Below are 16,369 nucleotides of genomic sequence, written 5' to 3' on the forward strand. Positions count from 1 at the left end.
GGAGAGGGTGAAAGACGGGGAGGGGGGCGAAGGCACCTGCCGACAGCTCAGGATGTTTACCGGGAAGTGAGTGGAACGCTTCGATAAGGAGGTCTAAGACTGTGTGTGGTGGGGAGGGTGTGTGCATGTGTATGTGTGTGTGTGTGTGTGGGATGGGGAAGCCGAGGACACAGTCTGTGACGCACAGTCTCCAACCTTGCAGGCACAACATCGTGCCAGCCTCTCCCTCCCCATCAAACGCACGCACGCACGCACACACACACGCACACGCACACGCGCACACGCACACACATACACACACACACACACACATACACACACACACATACACACACACACATACACACACACACACACACACACACACATACACACACACACACATACACACACACACACACACATACACACACACACACACACACACATACACACACACATACACACACATACACACACACACACACACACACACACACACACACACACACACACACACACACACACACACACACACACACACACACATACACACACACACACACACACACACACACACACACACACACACACACACACACACATACACACACACACACATACACACACACACACACACACACCCTGTGACCAAACACCATTGTGGATGACATACTGGAGTAAACACTATTTTACAATAATGATAACCAGCTATACTAATTGTTGTATGAACTATGTTAGAGCAGGGCTGGCCTCCAGGAGGAAAGTTAGCCTGGTCTAGGGTCAGGAGCTAAGATGTGAGCCAGTACTGCCACACTAACTGCACTGTAGAGAAATGAATACAGAATGTCTACACTGCTGAAAATTGTAGAGAGCATGTGAAGGAGACGCATAAAGATGACATCACTACTCAGTGACATCATTCTGTTGCCAGGCAGAGATGGTAAGCACAGCGGCGTGTCATCAGATGGAAGACTACAGATGCTACTGTACCTGTAGACTTCTAGTAATTGCGCTAATGCTAGTAAGGATTGGCTTGAGAATCTACTTCCAACTTCCTTCATACTGCATGTAGAGACATTAATATGGTATCCACGAGTTTATCTGACTCTGGGGAAGCAGAAAGACGTCAGAAGTGCCAGTATCACGCACTATCCCTTTAACACACATGCACTTGCCTGAGGAGAGAGAGTAGTGATGTATTGAGTTGGGTCAACATCTCCCAAGACTATCTAAGCCTGGAGTAATCAATCCCTCTCACTAACAATCTCTACATCCCACTGCCAGAATAACCTCTGTGTGTGTGTGTGTGTGTGTGTGTGTGTGTGTGTTCTGAGGTAACAAGAATTGACTAGTGTACAATCTGAGACATCTTTCTGCTTGCCTGGCGGTTTCCTAATACTTTACCACTGGATCAGTTTCAATGCATTACAATCCAAGACACACACACACACACACACACACACAAACACATGTACGCTCGCTTGGAGACGAGGGCGAGAACAGACTGTGTGAGTAGGAATATGTAAGTGACTGAGATTGTGTGTGTGTGTTTTTTTATATATATATTTTTTATTTCACCTTTATTTAACCAGGTAAGCTAGTTGAGAACAAGTTCTCATTTGCAACTGCGACCTGGCCAAGATAAAGCGTAGCAATTCGACACATACAACAACAGAGTTACACATGGAATAAACAAAACTTACAGTCAATAATACAGTAGAACAAAAGAAAACAAAAAGTCTATATACAGTGAGTGCAAATGAGGTAAGTTAAGGAAATAAATAGGCCATGGTGGCAAAGTAGTTACAATATAGCAATTAAACACTGGAATGGTAGATCGGCAGAAGATGAATATGCAGGTAGAGATACTGGGGTGCGATACTGGGGTGCAAAATAAATAAATACATAAATACCAGTATGGGGATGAGGTAGGTAGATGGGCTGTTTACAGATGGGCTATGTACAGGTGCAGTGATCTGTAAGCTGCTCTGTGATAGACTGCATCCAGTTTGTTGAGTAGAGTGCTGGAGGCTATTTTATAGATGACATCACCGAAGTCGAGGATGGGTAGGATGGTCAGTTTTACGAGGGTATGTTTGGCAGCATGAGTGAAGGCTGCTTTGTTGCGATATAGGAAGCCGATTCTAGATTTAATTTTGGATTGGAGATGCTTAATGTGAGTCTGGAAGGAGAGTTTACAGTCTAACCAGACACCCAGGTATTTGTAGTTGTCCACGTATTCTAAGTCAGAGCCGCCCAGAGTAGTGATGCTGGTCGGGCGAGCAGGTGCGGGCAGTGATCGATTGAATAGCATGCATTATGTTCTACTTGCGTTTAAGAGCATTTGGAGGCCATGGAAGGAGAGTTGTATGGCGTTGAAGCTCGTCTGGAGGTTAGTTAACACAGTGTCCAAGGATGGGCCAGAAGTATACAGAATGGTGTCGTCTGCGTAGAGGTGTATCAGAGAATCACCAGCAGCAAGAGCAACATCATTGGTATACAGAAAAGAGAGTCGGCCCGAGAATTGAACCCTGTGGCATACCCATAGAGGCTGTCAGAGGTCCGGACAAAAGGCCCTCGATTTGACACACTGAACTCTATCAGAGAAGTAGTTGGTAAACCAGGCGAAGCAATCATTTGAGAAACCAAGGATGTCGAGTCTGCCAATAAGAATGCTGTGATTGACAGAGTCGAAAGCCTTGGCCAGGTCGATGAATACGGCTGCACAGTAATATCTCTTATCGATGGCGGTTATGATGTCGTTTAGAACCTTGAGCGTGGCTGAGGTGCACCCATGACCAGCTCTGAAACCAGATTGCATAGCGGAGAAGGTATGGTGGGATTCGAAATGGTCAGTAATCTGTTTGTTAACTTGGCTTTCGAAGACCTTAGAAAGACAGGGTAGGATAGATATAGGTCTGTAGCAGTTTGGGTATAGAGTGTCACCCCCTTTGAAGAGGGGGATGACCACGGCAGCTTTCCAATCATTGGGGATCTCAGACGATACGAAAGAGAGGTTGAACAGGCTAGTAATAGGGGTTGCAACAATTTCGGCAGATCATTTTAGAAAGAGAGGGTCGGGCTGATTTGTAGGGGTCCAGATTTTGCAGCTCTTTCAGAACATCAGCTATCTGGGTTTGGGTAAAGGAGAAATGGTGGGGGCTTCGGCGGGTTGCTGTGGAGCGTGCCGGGCAGTTGACCGGGGTAGGGGTAGCCATGTGGAAAGCATGGCCAGCCGTAGAGAAATGCTTATTGAAATTCTCAATTATAGTGGATTTATCGGTGGTGACAGTATTTCCTAGCCTCAGAGCAGTGGGCAGCTGGGAGGAGGTGCTCTTATTCTCCATGGACTTTACAGTGTCCCAGAACTTTTTTGAGTTAGTATTACAGGATGCAAATTTCTGTTTGAAAAAGCTTGCCTTAGCTTTTCTAACTGCCCGTGTATATTTGTTCCTAACTTCCCTGAAAAGTTGCATATCCCGGGGGCTATTCGATGCTAATGCAGAACGCCACAGGATGTTTTTGTGCTGGTCAAGGGCAGACAGGTCCGGAATGAACCAAGGACTATATCTATTCCTGGTTCTACATTTTTTGAGAGGGGCATGCTTATTTAAGATGGTGAGGAAGGCACTTTAAAAAAATAGCCAGGCATCATCTACTGACGGGATGAGGTCAATGTCATTCAAGGATACCCCGGCCAGGTCGATTAGAAAGGCCTGCTCGCAGAAGTGTTTCAGGGAGCGTTTGAGGGGTGGTCGTTTGGTCGCAGACCCATTACGGATGCAGGCAATGAGGCAGTGATCGCTGAGATCTTGATTGAAAACAGCAGAGGTGTATTTGGGCGGTGAGTTAGTTAGGATGACATCTATGAGGGTGCCCATGTTTACTGATTTGGGGTTGTACCTGGTAGGTTCATTGATAATTTGTGTGAGATTGAGGGCATCAAGCTTAGATTGTAGGATAGCCGGTGGTGTTAAGCATGTCCCAGTTTAAGTCACCTAGTGTGTGTGTGTGTGTGTGTGTGTAAGAGCGGGGATAAAAACACTGAATGGAGAGGGTGAGAGGACAAGACAGAGAGAAGAGTTATATAGAGATACTGTAGCTGAGAAACAGCAAGACACAAAGTGAGGAAGAGAGAGAGAGGCAGATCCAGAGAAACATGGGACAAGAGAAATAGCACACATCCACACACATGCACGTGCAAACACACACACATACACACACAAATGTACTCAAAATGTAATATGATATTCTCAAAGTCTAATATTATGAATTTAGTTAGGAATATCGTTGGATCAAAGAAAGGCTTGCTGTGTGGCTTAATTTCCTGTTACAAAAGGAATACGTTACATTGTGACAACCAACCCCATTCTATGTGACTACCAACGCCGCAATGGGGCTGGTTGTCACAAGTAGAAAGAGTGTGTTTGATGGCTAATAACTCCATGTTCGATATGAGGATAAAAAGCATCCCCATTTCAACACAAGACCTTGGTCTTTCTCCTGATGTTGAAAAGAGTCCTGTAAGATATACTGGTGCTGAGAAATACACACACACACAGTAAAAAGTGTGACAACCAACCCTGGTCTCCCTTAATTGATTTCATAAGGTGTCAGCTGTGTGTGGAAATAGCTGACCTTTGCACACACATGCACACACACAGTTGGCAGTATGTGTGTACCGCTCTTTTCTCTCTCACTCTAAACTACTAGCACTTTCACTAAACATTAGTTGACCTTGCCTGTGCCTTTCACACTTCCACAATGTTGGTGGAAACGGCCTTTGGGAAAACATCAAGGGTTTCTGTCCTGAAGTTTAAAGGTAGATTCACAGCCCTGTCCTTTCTAACTCGGTTCCCACAGAACCCTGCCCTGGCCTAGATAGGGGATGGGGGGGGGGGGTTACCACTGTCTCCTCTCACAGATCTCTTTCTAACCACATGACCTCCCTCTACACAGAGAGTCATTGTCCAAGAGACCAGGACAAAGCTGCCCCCCCTCCACTACATCCCTCTCTTATCCTCTCCTCCGTCTATCCCCCTCTCCTCTACCACACTACATATAGAGGCCAGGGCCTCAACATTATGGGGTGGAGTGTAAGGGTAAGGGTACTGTAAGGGTAAGGGTACTGCAGGCCACAGACAAACACAGAGACTTACCTGAGGAGAGCAGACTGCCAGAGCTGCCGCTGATGATCTTGCCCTTGCTGCCCATGTTGGCCAGTTTAGATGTCTTCAGAGTGCCAGTCTCTGTCAGGTCGATGGCTATCTCACTGAGGCTACGAGCCGCATGGATCTTAGACTGGACACACACACACAGGTGGAGATCTTTACAAAATCCTGTATTTCTGCTTGCTTCTACTGATATGGTGATGCTATACCACACTCTACAACTACACACACTCTAGTCTCCAACACTCATCCTAGAATCCCATACTCATTCTACAACCTCCCCAGTGATTCTGTGTTACCTTGCTCTGCTTGCGGTCCAGGTAGAACTGGTGTTGGCTGATGGCCATGGCCCAGATAGACTTAATGAGAGCAGGGCAGGCGTACCAGGTGTGGACAGCTATACCACTGTGGCCAAACGTCCTTCTGGTCACCGACGCCCTACAGTAGAGACGGACACAAGGCCTCCTTATACACACTGAATACACACAGTAAATTGAAGAACATGCACACGTGCACGTACACACACACCCCAATGGCCTATGGCAGGACCAGACGCAAGGGATAACACACTTATTCTAGAAAAGAGAGAGGCTATGTCTACTAGTGATGTTCAGCAGTACCACACACGTTGACTCCCATGACATGATTTACTCTACAGTGTTTATACAGAAAGTTAGCTGTATCTCATGCTAACTACTGCCTCCAATAAAACAGCTCTCTCTTCTCTCTGCCCGTCTCTCTCCTTTTCTCTCATCTCTCTCTCTCTCTCTGCCCGTCTCTCTCCTTTTCTCTCATCTCTCTCTCTCTCTGCCCGTCTCTCTCCTCTCTCTCTCTCTCTCTGCCCGTCTCTCTCTCCTTTTCTCTCATCTCTCTCTCTCTCTGCCCGTCTCTCTCCTTTTCTCTCTCTCTGCCCGTCTCTCTCATCTCTCTCTCTCTCTCTCTCTCTCTCTGCCCGTCTCTCTCCTTTTCTCTCATCGCTCTCTCTCTCTCTCTGCCCGTCTCTGCCCGTCTCTCTCATCTCTCTCTCTCTCTCTGCCCGTCTCTCTCCTTTTCTCTCATCGCTCTCTCTCTCTCTGCCTGCCTCTCTCCGTTTATCTCATCTCTCTCTCTCTCTCTCTGCCCGTCTCTCTCCTTTTCTCTCTCTCTGCCCGTCTCTCTCATCTCTCTCTCTCTCTCTGCCCGTCTCTCTCCTTTTCTCTCTCTCTGCCCGTCTCTCTCATCTCTCTCTCTCTCTCTCTCTCTGCCCGTCTCTCTCCTTTTCTCTCTCTCTGCCCGTCTCTCTCATCTCTCTCTCTCTCTGCCCGTCTCTCTCCTTTTCTCTCTCTCTGCCCGTCTCTCTCATCTCTCTCTCTCTCTGCCCGTCTCTCTCCTTTTCTCTCATCTCTCTCTCTCTCTGCCCGTCTCTCTCCTTTTCTCTCTCTCTGCCCGTCTCTCTCATCTCTCTCTCTCTCTCTGCCCGTCTCTCTCCTTTTCTCTCATCGCTCTCTCTCTCTCTCTGCCCGTCTCTCTCATCTCTCTCTCTCTCTCTGCCCGTCTCTCTCCTTTTCTCTCATCTCTCTCTCTCTCTCTGCCTGCCTCTCTCCGTTTATCTCATCTCTCTCTCTCTCTCTCTGCCCGTCTCTCTCCTCGTCTCTCTCTCTCGTCTCTCTCTCTCTCTTTCTCGTTCATCTCTCTCTCACACACACACACACACACACACACACACACACACACACACACACACACACACAAACACACAAACACACAAACACACACACTCAGAGATGTGATATAGATTTACCTCCTGGGGTCATGAACTTCCACTGAGAACTTCTTCTCTCTGAAGTAGAGGTTCTCCAGCTGACGCCATTGGAACACCTGAGGACGCACACACACACACACGCACGCACACACACACTTTTGAACTGAAAGAGGTTCACAGACTTCAAACTGAGAATCAAACAGACACAGAAGCTTGAGAAGGCAGAAACACACTCCCGGCTGGATATGACTTTCCTGTACATCCACTGAGAGTTAGGATTGGTTTTGCAACACCCCAAAAACAGAAAGAATAGGAGAGGAGTGAGGAGGAGGAGTGAAGAGAGGAGAGAGGGAGGAGAGGAAAGAGGGAGGACATGAGGTAAGGGTCTCTGATCAGATCCAGACCCAGCGGGCTCGTCCAGAACTCTTCCCCCAGCTGAATGACCTCACCCCCTTGAGAGAGGGAGGGGGGAGGGTTTTTCTTCCCTTCTTTCCCATCCTCTTTACGAACCATCAGCTCCTCTTTAAATAAAACCAAGCCCTGCTGGGTGAGAAAGTCTCCTCCATGTGTGTGTGTGTGTTAAATCCTCCCCAGGTGCAGGGGAACAGAAAGTTCTGAGTCGGAGGGTGTTTACCAGCTGTAGGCAAGTGAGCGAGTGTGTGTGTGTGTGGGAGAGTGTGAGAGTGTGTGTGAAGTAAAGTTTCCTCCTCTCCTATAGCCAGGCTAAGACCCTCCCCTCCCTCCACTCTGACCCCTCCTCTCTCCCTCGAGGAGTACGCTTCCTGCTCTGGGCTCTGTGGCTGGGAGAAAGGGAGGGAGGGTGAGTGGGGAGAGGATTACTGTGGCCCCACCAAACGTAGCACGTTTGCTTTGTTTAGTCAGCCAGCCAGCCCAACTCTTCAGACACACAAACATATAAACTGCCTGACGAGGTCTGTCTCTCGTTACACAGAGAGCAGAGACACAGCAGTTACTGTTACACTGGAGACACTACAGCACTAGCAGCTGGGAAACACACACACACACATAGAGACACACAAGCAGCACACACCAACAATTGTGGTGGTAGAGATGCAAAGGCAGTAGGACGGTTTTAGAAACGCTTAACATACAAACTACAGAACAACAGGAGAAAACAAAGTTAACTGGCAGGGTGAGGGAGGACAGGGAGAGAGGAGGACAGAGGGAGGAAGAAGAAGACGAGGGGGCACAGCCTGGGAATCATAACAGCCTGGGAAAAGAATGGAGAGAGAGGGATAAGAGCAACAGAGGAGAGGAGGGGGATCTGATGGAGAAAGAAACAAATGTATAAACACAGCGTTGGGACTAAGAGTGTGTGTGAGCGTGTGTGTGCGTATACGTGTGAGATAATCTGTGCAGTTATGCTCGGTGAAGTGTACACTCAATGGAGTTGGACCACTGAATGGAGCATGGTGCTAAGAATAGGAGAGATAGGGTGTACGTGTGTGATTACAGATAGGGAGAGTGTGTGCAACAGCTTTCCAGCAAGAGAGTGCTTGACACACACATGCTCCCTCGTAACTAGGTTGGAGGGTGGCCCCATCTTATCAACTCAACACTGGCAACACTGGCACTAGTGTCACATCAGACAACACTGGCACTAGTGTCACATCAGACAACACTGGCACTAGTGTCACATCAGACAACACTGGCACTAGTGTCACATCAGACAACACTGGCACTAGTGTCACATCAGACAACACTGGCACTAGTGTCACATCAGACAACACTGGCACTAGTGTCACATCAGACAACACTGGCACTAGTGTCACATCAGACAACACTGGCAAGTGTCACTGACAACACTGGCACTAGTGTCACATCAGACAACACTGGCACTAGTGTCACATCAGACAACACTGGCACTAGTGTCACATCAGACAACACTGGCACTAGTGTCACATCAGACAACACTGGCACTAGTGTCACATCAGACAACCCTGGCACTAGTGTCACATCAGACAACACTGGCACTAGTGTCACATCAGACAACACTGGCACTAGTGTCACATCAGACAACACTGGCACTAGTGTCACATCAGACAACACTGGCACTAGTGTCACATCAGACAACACTGGCACTAGTGTCACATCAGACAACACTGGCACTAGTGTCACATCAGACAACACTGGCACTAGTGTCACATCAGACAACACTGGCACTAGTGTCACATCAGACAACACTGGCACTAGTGTCACATCAGACAACACTGGCACTAGTGTCACATCAGACAACACTGGCACTAGTGTCACATCAGACAACCCTGGCACTAGTGTCACATCAGACAACACTGGCACTAGTGTCACATCAGACAACACTGGCACTAGTGTCACATCAGACAACACTGGCACTAGTGTCACATCAGACAACCCTGGCACAGTGTCACATCAGACAACCCTGGCACTAGTGTCACATCAGACAACACTGGCACTAGTGTCACATCAGACAACACTGGCACTAGTGTCACATCAGACAACACTGGCACTAGTGTCACATCAGACAACACTGGCACTAGTGTCACATCAGACAACCCTGGCACTAGTGTCACATCAGACAACCCTGGCACTAGTGTCACATCAGACAACACTGGCACTAGTGTCACATCAGACAACACTGGCACTAGTGTCACATCAGACAACCCTGGCACTAGTGTCACATCAGACAACACTGGCACTAGTGTCACATCAGACAACACTGGCACTAGTGTCACATCAGACAACACTGGCACTAGTGTCACATCAGACAACCCTGGCACTAGTGTCACATCAGACAACACTGGCACTAGTGTCACATCAGACAACACTGGCACTAGTGTCACATCAGACAACACTGGCACTAGTGTCACATCAGACAACACTGGCACTAGTGTCACATCAGACAACACTGGCACTAGTGTCACATCAGACAACACTGGCACTAGTGTCACATCAGACAACCCTGGCACTAGTGTCACATCAGACAACACTGGCACTAGTGTCACATCAGACAACACTGGCACTAGTGTCACATCAGACAACACTGGCACTAGTGTCACATCAGACAACACTGGCACTAGTGTCACATCAGACAACACTGGCACTAGTGTCACATCAGACAACACTGGCACTAGTGTCACATCAGACAACCCTGGCACTAGTGTCACATCAGACAACACTGGCACTAGTGTCACATCAGACAACACTGGCACTAGTGTCACATCAGACAACCCTGGCACTAGTGTCACATCAGACAACACTGGCACTAGTGTCACATCAGACAACACTGGCACTAGTGTCACATCAGACAACCCTGGCACTAGTGTCACATCAGACAACACTGGCACTAGTGTCACATCAGACAACACTGGCACTAGTGTCACATCAGACAACCCTGGCACTAGTGTCACATCAGACAACACTGGCACTAGTGTCACATCAGACAACACTGGCACTAGTGTCACATCAGACAACCCTGGCACTAGTGTCACATCAGACAACACTGGCACTAGTGTCACATCAGACAACACTGGCACTAGTGTCACATCAGACAACACTGGCACTAGTGTCACATCAGACAACACTGGCACTAGTGTCACATCAGACAACACTGGCACTAGTGTCACATACATCCCAGTAGCTGTTATGGTATTCAACTAGTGTGATCAGGTTTGTTAGTGCAGGGAATAGACTGAAGCCTACACACCCTGTGTGCTGCCACAAACCATCGCTTGAATCTCCCCTCATATCAGGCTTTAGTAATCAGTCAATGAACCATAGAACGTTACTGCAGACCACAGTCACACTTTCCAGGAAGGCTACTTCAACATGTACCTACATGTACAGCACATCACAATGAGGAATTAAACCAGTTTCAATGAGAAAGGAGTTATGGGTTGTTATTATGATAACTAACTAACCTTCCCCGTCCCCCTCCCTGATTCCCTTCCCCGTCCCTCTCCCTGATTCCCTTCCCTGTCCCCCTCCCTGATTCCCTTCCCTGTCCCTCTCCCTGATTCCCTTCCCTGTCCCTCTCCCTGATTCCCTTCCCTGTCCCCCTCCCTGATTCCCTTCCCTGTCCCCCTCCCTGATTCCCTTCCCTGTCCCCCTCCCTGATTCCCTTCCCTGTCCCCCTCCCTGATTCCCTTCCCTGTCCCTCTCCCTGATTCCCTTCCCTGTCCCCCTCCCTGATTCCCTTCCCTGTCCCCCTCCCTGATTCCCTTCCCTGTCCCTCTCCCTGATTCCCTTCCCTGTCCCCCTCCCTGATTCCCTTCCCTGTCCCCCTCCCTGATTCCCTTCCATGTCCCCCTCCCTGATTCCCTTCCCTGTCCCCCTCCCTGATTCCCTTCCCTGTCCCTCTCCCTGATTCCCTTCCCTGTCCCTCTCCCTGATTCCCTTCCCCGTCCCTCTCCCTGATTCCCTTCCCTGTCCCCCTCCCTTATTCCCTTCCCTGTCCCTCTCCCTGATTCCCTTCCCCGTCCCTCTCCCTGATTCCCTTCCCTGTCCCCCTCCCTGATTCCCTTCCCTGTCCCCCTCCCTGATTCCCTCCCCTGTCCCTCTCCCTGATTCCCTTCCCCGTCCCTCTCCCTGATTCCCTTCCCTGTCCCTCTCCCTGATTCCCTTCCCTGTCCCTCTCCCTGATTCCCTTCCCTGTCCCTCTCCCTGATTCCCTTCCCTTTCCCCCTCCCTGATTCCCTTCCCTGTCCCTCTCCCTGATTCCCTTCCCCGTCCCCCTCCCTGATTCCCTTCCCCGTCCCCCTCCCTGATTCCCTTCCCCGTCCCTCTCCCTGATTCCCTTCCCCGTCCCCCTCCCTGATTCCCTTCCCTGTCCCTCTCCCTGATTCCCTTCCCTGTCCCTCTCCCTGATTCCCTTCCCTGTCCCCCTCCCTGATTCCCTTCCCTGTCCCCCTCCCTGATTCCCTTCCCTGTCCCCCTCCCTGATTCCCTTCCCTGTCCCTCTCCCTGATTCCCTTCCCTTTCCCCCTCCCTGATTCCCTTCCCCGTCCCTCTCCCTGATTCCCTTCCCTTTCCCCCTCCCTGATTCCCTTCCCTGTCCCTCTCCCTGATTCCCTTCCCTGTCCCCCTCCCTGATTCCCTTCTCTGTCCCTCTCCCTGATTCCCTTCCCCGTCCCTCTCCCTGATTCCCTTCCCCGTCCCCCTCCCTGATTCCCTTCCCCGTCCCCCTCCCTGATTCCCTTCCCTGTCCCCCTCCCTGATTCCCTTCCCTGTCCCCCTCCCTGATTCCCTTCCCTGTCCCCCTCCCTCAGAAAGGTGGGGGCTTTACATGTTTCCAGGTTGTTGTTTTGTCACTATGGAGACCTGCCCATGTGGCTTCCTGTTGTTTTTCAGCACGGTTTCATACCTTCATATACTTCTCTGACCTGGTAACACACTAGCTAGCAGAGACATAGGCTTAATCTCTATCAAGAAAATCTAAATCAGCATCTGCCTCAGTCACTCACAAACCATAAAGTGTCTCACAACTCACTAACAAGGCATTTTTACTGGTTGTGGTTTAGCTGTAACTCTGTGTGTGTGTGTGTGTGTGTGTGTGTGTGTGTGTGTGTGTGAAAGGGGAAGTGGGGTTAGGGGTAAAGTATTTAAACTACCCCAAATAAACAGTCAGAAAGCCTTACAGTGGTGGTCTAGTCACGACAGGATGTACACTGGTAAAACTCTACTGATAAAAATGCAGCTGCCACACACACAGACAACATATTCCTAAGGTAAAACTCAAAACAAAAACAGTCTAAACTAAACATTGAAAACCTTGTTTGGCATAATGATAGTATAACCTAATGCCCAAGCTTAATACACAGCTTTTGACTGGGTCTCAACCTTCATTGAAACCAACGCTGGAGTTATGAAACACAGTTAGGGGGTCAAAGACAGTTATGAAAGACAGTTATGAAAGACGGTTATGAAAGACAGTTATTAAAGACGGTTATGAAAGACAGTTATTAAAGACCGTTATTAAAGACAGTTATTAAAGACATTAATAGTCATCTTTAAAGTGCCCTCCCTCTCTCTGTGTTTTCAGGGTGCTGCATGTGTAGATAGCATTAGTATGCTGATGAAAAGCCAGAACACAAAAACCTGAACCTCCCTTCATTCCTCCTCCCCTCCAAACATTTGGAACACATTCACTCTATTGTAGTACAGACCACTTTCAACCTGGCATGACCCACTGCCTTTCAATGTGTGTGTGTGTGTGTGTGTGTGTGTGTGTGTGTGTGTGTGTGTGTGTGTGTGTGTGTGTGTGTGTGTGTGTGTGTGTGTGTGTGTGTGTTTAAGTCTACAAATGGGGAGATTTGGGGAGAAAACATCCTTCCAATAATGAAGGATCCAAGAGAGCCATTGTTCCTAAAGAGCACCTTTCTACCTGATACTAACATTGGAAGCTATCTCAAACCACCAAATAATTCTGTGACCTAGAATAGGAGACTAGGCCAGCATTCCCATTCTGTCCCTGTGGTGATGTAACCTAGGAAACCTCAGGCTCTGGGACTATTATGGGATCGAGCAGGAATGTGGGGAGAACAGTGGGGAGACATTTAGACTGGAATGTGCAAACACACACACACACACACACACACACACACACAAGAACAGGACTAAGGGGTCAGAGTTCACATGTGGGAGTGTATGAGTGTCGGTTCATCCAGCCAGGAGGAATGATACTAGTCTTTTCCAGGGTCAAAGGTGAGAGGCTTTAACAGACTACATACAGGGAAGCTGATGGGAGGACAGTGTTACATCTTTCTAAAAGTCAGCCATAATGGAGTGAGAGGGAGAGAAGGAGAATGAAAGTCGTACCTTCCTGGGCTTGACCTTGTCCTGGTAGTCATACTGGAAGATTCCTTTATAACTCAGGCCCAGCCACCACGGGATGCCCTGTTTATCCTGCCACAGAGATAGGATACACACATCAGAGCATGTGTGTGTGTGTAGTTCATAGTCCCCCAAAGCCTCCCCTCCCCCTCAGCCCCCAACCCCAAGACAGAGACTGTAAGTGATTTAGGTTGTACCTTAACAGTGTAGTAATGTACTCCATACGTAGGCAGAGACTCAACGATGCTCATATAACTGAGACAGACAGAGACATCAGTCAGAGAGTTCACAGTGTTCAACTTCACATCAACTACGGAACAGAGAGCGTCATAAAAACACACACACTCACACACATACGGATACACACGCAGTAGACACCCAGCATGTGTGAGAGATGAACACACACAGCTCAAGAGGGAGAGAACATGAGACACATAAGAAACACACACACCCTTCCCCTCTCCAGTCTTACTTGACTATGGCCTGCCCTCTGGACTGTCCGTTCAGCTTCTTGTAGTGTTCTATCACCCGGTCCTCACTGGAACAGAAAACATACACAACATTTAATCAATCACTCATATCAACCAGGCAGCCAGGTCGGGAAAACAGGCAGTAGTGTTTGGTGGCCCTGGTCAACTGGGCCAATAAGACAGGCTGGGACTCACCAGTATGCCAGAGATGGGTGTTCCTTCAGGGCCTGAGTCGGCAGAGCTGGAAGCTTCTTCAGATCTGACCTCGTCACGTCGTTACTGTGACACACACAGAAACACACACGTCATTACTGTGAACACACACTGATTTCAAACTGCCAAGAGGTGTTGGAGACAGATTGGCATTAGCGATATAAACCAATCCAAAGGTGTCTCCAATAGTGTGTTGTTTATCTACTACAATGAGGTATTGACTTCCCAAAGAATAATCAATGGGTTGGGGGCCAGAGTTAGCAACTGACAGGGTGGGGGAAACTAATGCTGCCCTGCTGTGTTTCAGGGGGACTGATGAGACAGTCCACAGCTGGGAACAGCTGCAGATAGAGTGTGTGTGAGAGAGAGAGAGAGAGAGAGAGAGAGAGAGAGAGAGGGAGGGTGTGTGAGAGAGTGTGTGAGAGGGAGTGTGTGAGAGAGAGAGAGAGAGAGAGAAAGAGAGAGAGAGAGTGTGAGAGAGAGTGTGTGAGAGAGAGAGAGAGAGAGAGAGAGAAAGAGAGAGAGAGTGTGAGAGAGAGAGTGTGTGAGAGGGAGTGTGTGAGAGAGAGAGAGAAAGAGAGAGAGAGAGAGTGTGAGAGGGAGTGTGTGAGAGAGAGAAAGAGAGAGAGAGAGTGTGAGAGAGAGAGTGTGTGAGAGAGAGAGAGAAAGAGAGAGAAAGAGAGAGAGAGTGTGAGAGGGAGTGTGTGAGAGAGAGAGAGAGAGAGAGAGAGAGAGAGAGAGTGTGAGAGAGAGTGAGAGGGAGAGTGAGAGAGAGAGAGAGAAAGAGAGAGAGAGAGAGAGAGAGAGAGAGAGAGAAGAGAGAGAGAGTGTGAGAGAGAGTGTGTGAGAGGGAGTGTGTGAGAGAGAGAGAGAAAGAGAGAGAGAGAGTGAGAGAGTGTGTGAGAGAGAGAGAGAAAGAGAGAGAGAGAGTGTGAGAGGGAGTGTGTGAGAGAGAGAGAGAGAGAGAGAGAGAAAGAGAGAGAGAGAGAGTGTGAGAGGGAGTGTCTGAGAGAGAGAGAAAGAGAGAGAGAAAGAGAGAGAGAAAGAGAGAGAGAGAGAGAGAGAGAGAGAGTGTGAGAGGGAGTGTGTGTGAGAGAGAGAAAGAGAGAGTGTGAGAGGGAGTGTGTGTGAGAGAGAGAGAGAGAGAGAGAGAGAGAGAGAGATCGTTACAATACTGTATATAGACATAATATGACATTTGAAATGTCTTTATTCTTTTGGAACTTTTGCAAGTGTAATGTTCACTGATCATTTTTCTTGTTTATTTCACTTTTGTTTATTATCTACTTCATTTGTTTTGGCAATGTTAACTCATGCCAATAAAGCCCTGAAATTGAAATTGAATTGAGAGAGAATGAGAGGTGGAGCAGAGAGAGAGAGGGGAAGAGATAGCGAGACCCCAGACTTCAGACTCTCAGTCTTAAACCCCTCTGTAATCCCCTAAACCTCCCAGCCTCCTGAGACTGAGGGAAAGGCCTGGAAAAAGGAAAGCCAACACTGGAAATATAATAACCAAGACAATACCTGATCTCCCACATTAAAAAATACTACAGTTTACTATAGAATACTACAGTACTTACTATATCATTCTGTAGTAAACTATAGTATACTGTAGAATGCTATACGACACGTGTAGTACTTACTATAGAATTTAGTAGTATACTATTAGTATACTACTATAGCACATACTACATTATACTAAAGTCCGCAAAAACACTACATTGAATACTATGGTATTTAACCATAATACTATAGTATTTTTTCATGTGGGCGAGAGCAATGGTCCTCAATCCCAACCTTTACCACCTGATCTGGACGCCACAGCCCCAGCAGCCTTCACCAGGAACGGACGGGCAACCAGTAACATAAATGCTTACAATGTTAGTGTAATATATAGCGTAATATATTACACATTCCAGAGCTGTGGGATGCCATGTTTATTTATGTTCCCTGTGAGGAGGAGG

General features: G+C 48.2%; 1 protein-coding gene across 14 annotated transcripts in view; it reads right to left on the reverse strand.

The window, feature by feature from the left end:
- The window catches only part of LOC112219237 (FERM domain-containing protein 4A), a 188,704-nt gene that overhangs the window by 18,071 nt on the left and 154,264 nt on the right, over positions 1-16,369 (reverse strand). For all 14 annotated transcript variants that reach the window (XM_042301558.1, XM_042301560.1, XM_042301555.1 and 11 more), the window contains 7 exons: positions 14,388-14,471; positions 14,195-14,260; positions 13,920-13,977; positions 13,708-13,794; positions 6,934-7,010; positions 5,453-5,594; positions 5,142-5,283 (listed from right to left, as the gene is read on the reverse strand). In XM_042301558.1, the coding sequence (XP_042157492.1) occupies positions 5,142-5,283; positions 5,453-5,594; positions 6,934-7,010; positions 13,708-13,794; positions 13,920-13,977; positions 14,195-14,260; positions 14,388-14,471 (656 nt within the window). The remainder of the gene's footprint in view (positions 1-5,141; positions 5,284-5,452; positions 5,595-6,933; positions 7,011-13,707; positions 13,795-13,919; positions 13,978-14,194; positions 14,261-14,387; positions 14,472-16,369) is intronic.

This window comes from Oncorhynchus tshawytscha, linkage group LG19 (genome assembly GCF_018296145.1).
Source record: "Oncorhynchus tshawytscha isolate Ot180627B linkage group LG19, Otsh_v2.0, whole genome shotgun sequence".
Taxonomy (NCBI): Eukaryota; Metazoa; Chordata; class Actinopteri; order Salmoniformes; family Salmonidae; genus Oncorhynchus; species Oncorhynchus tshawytscha.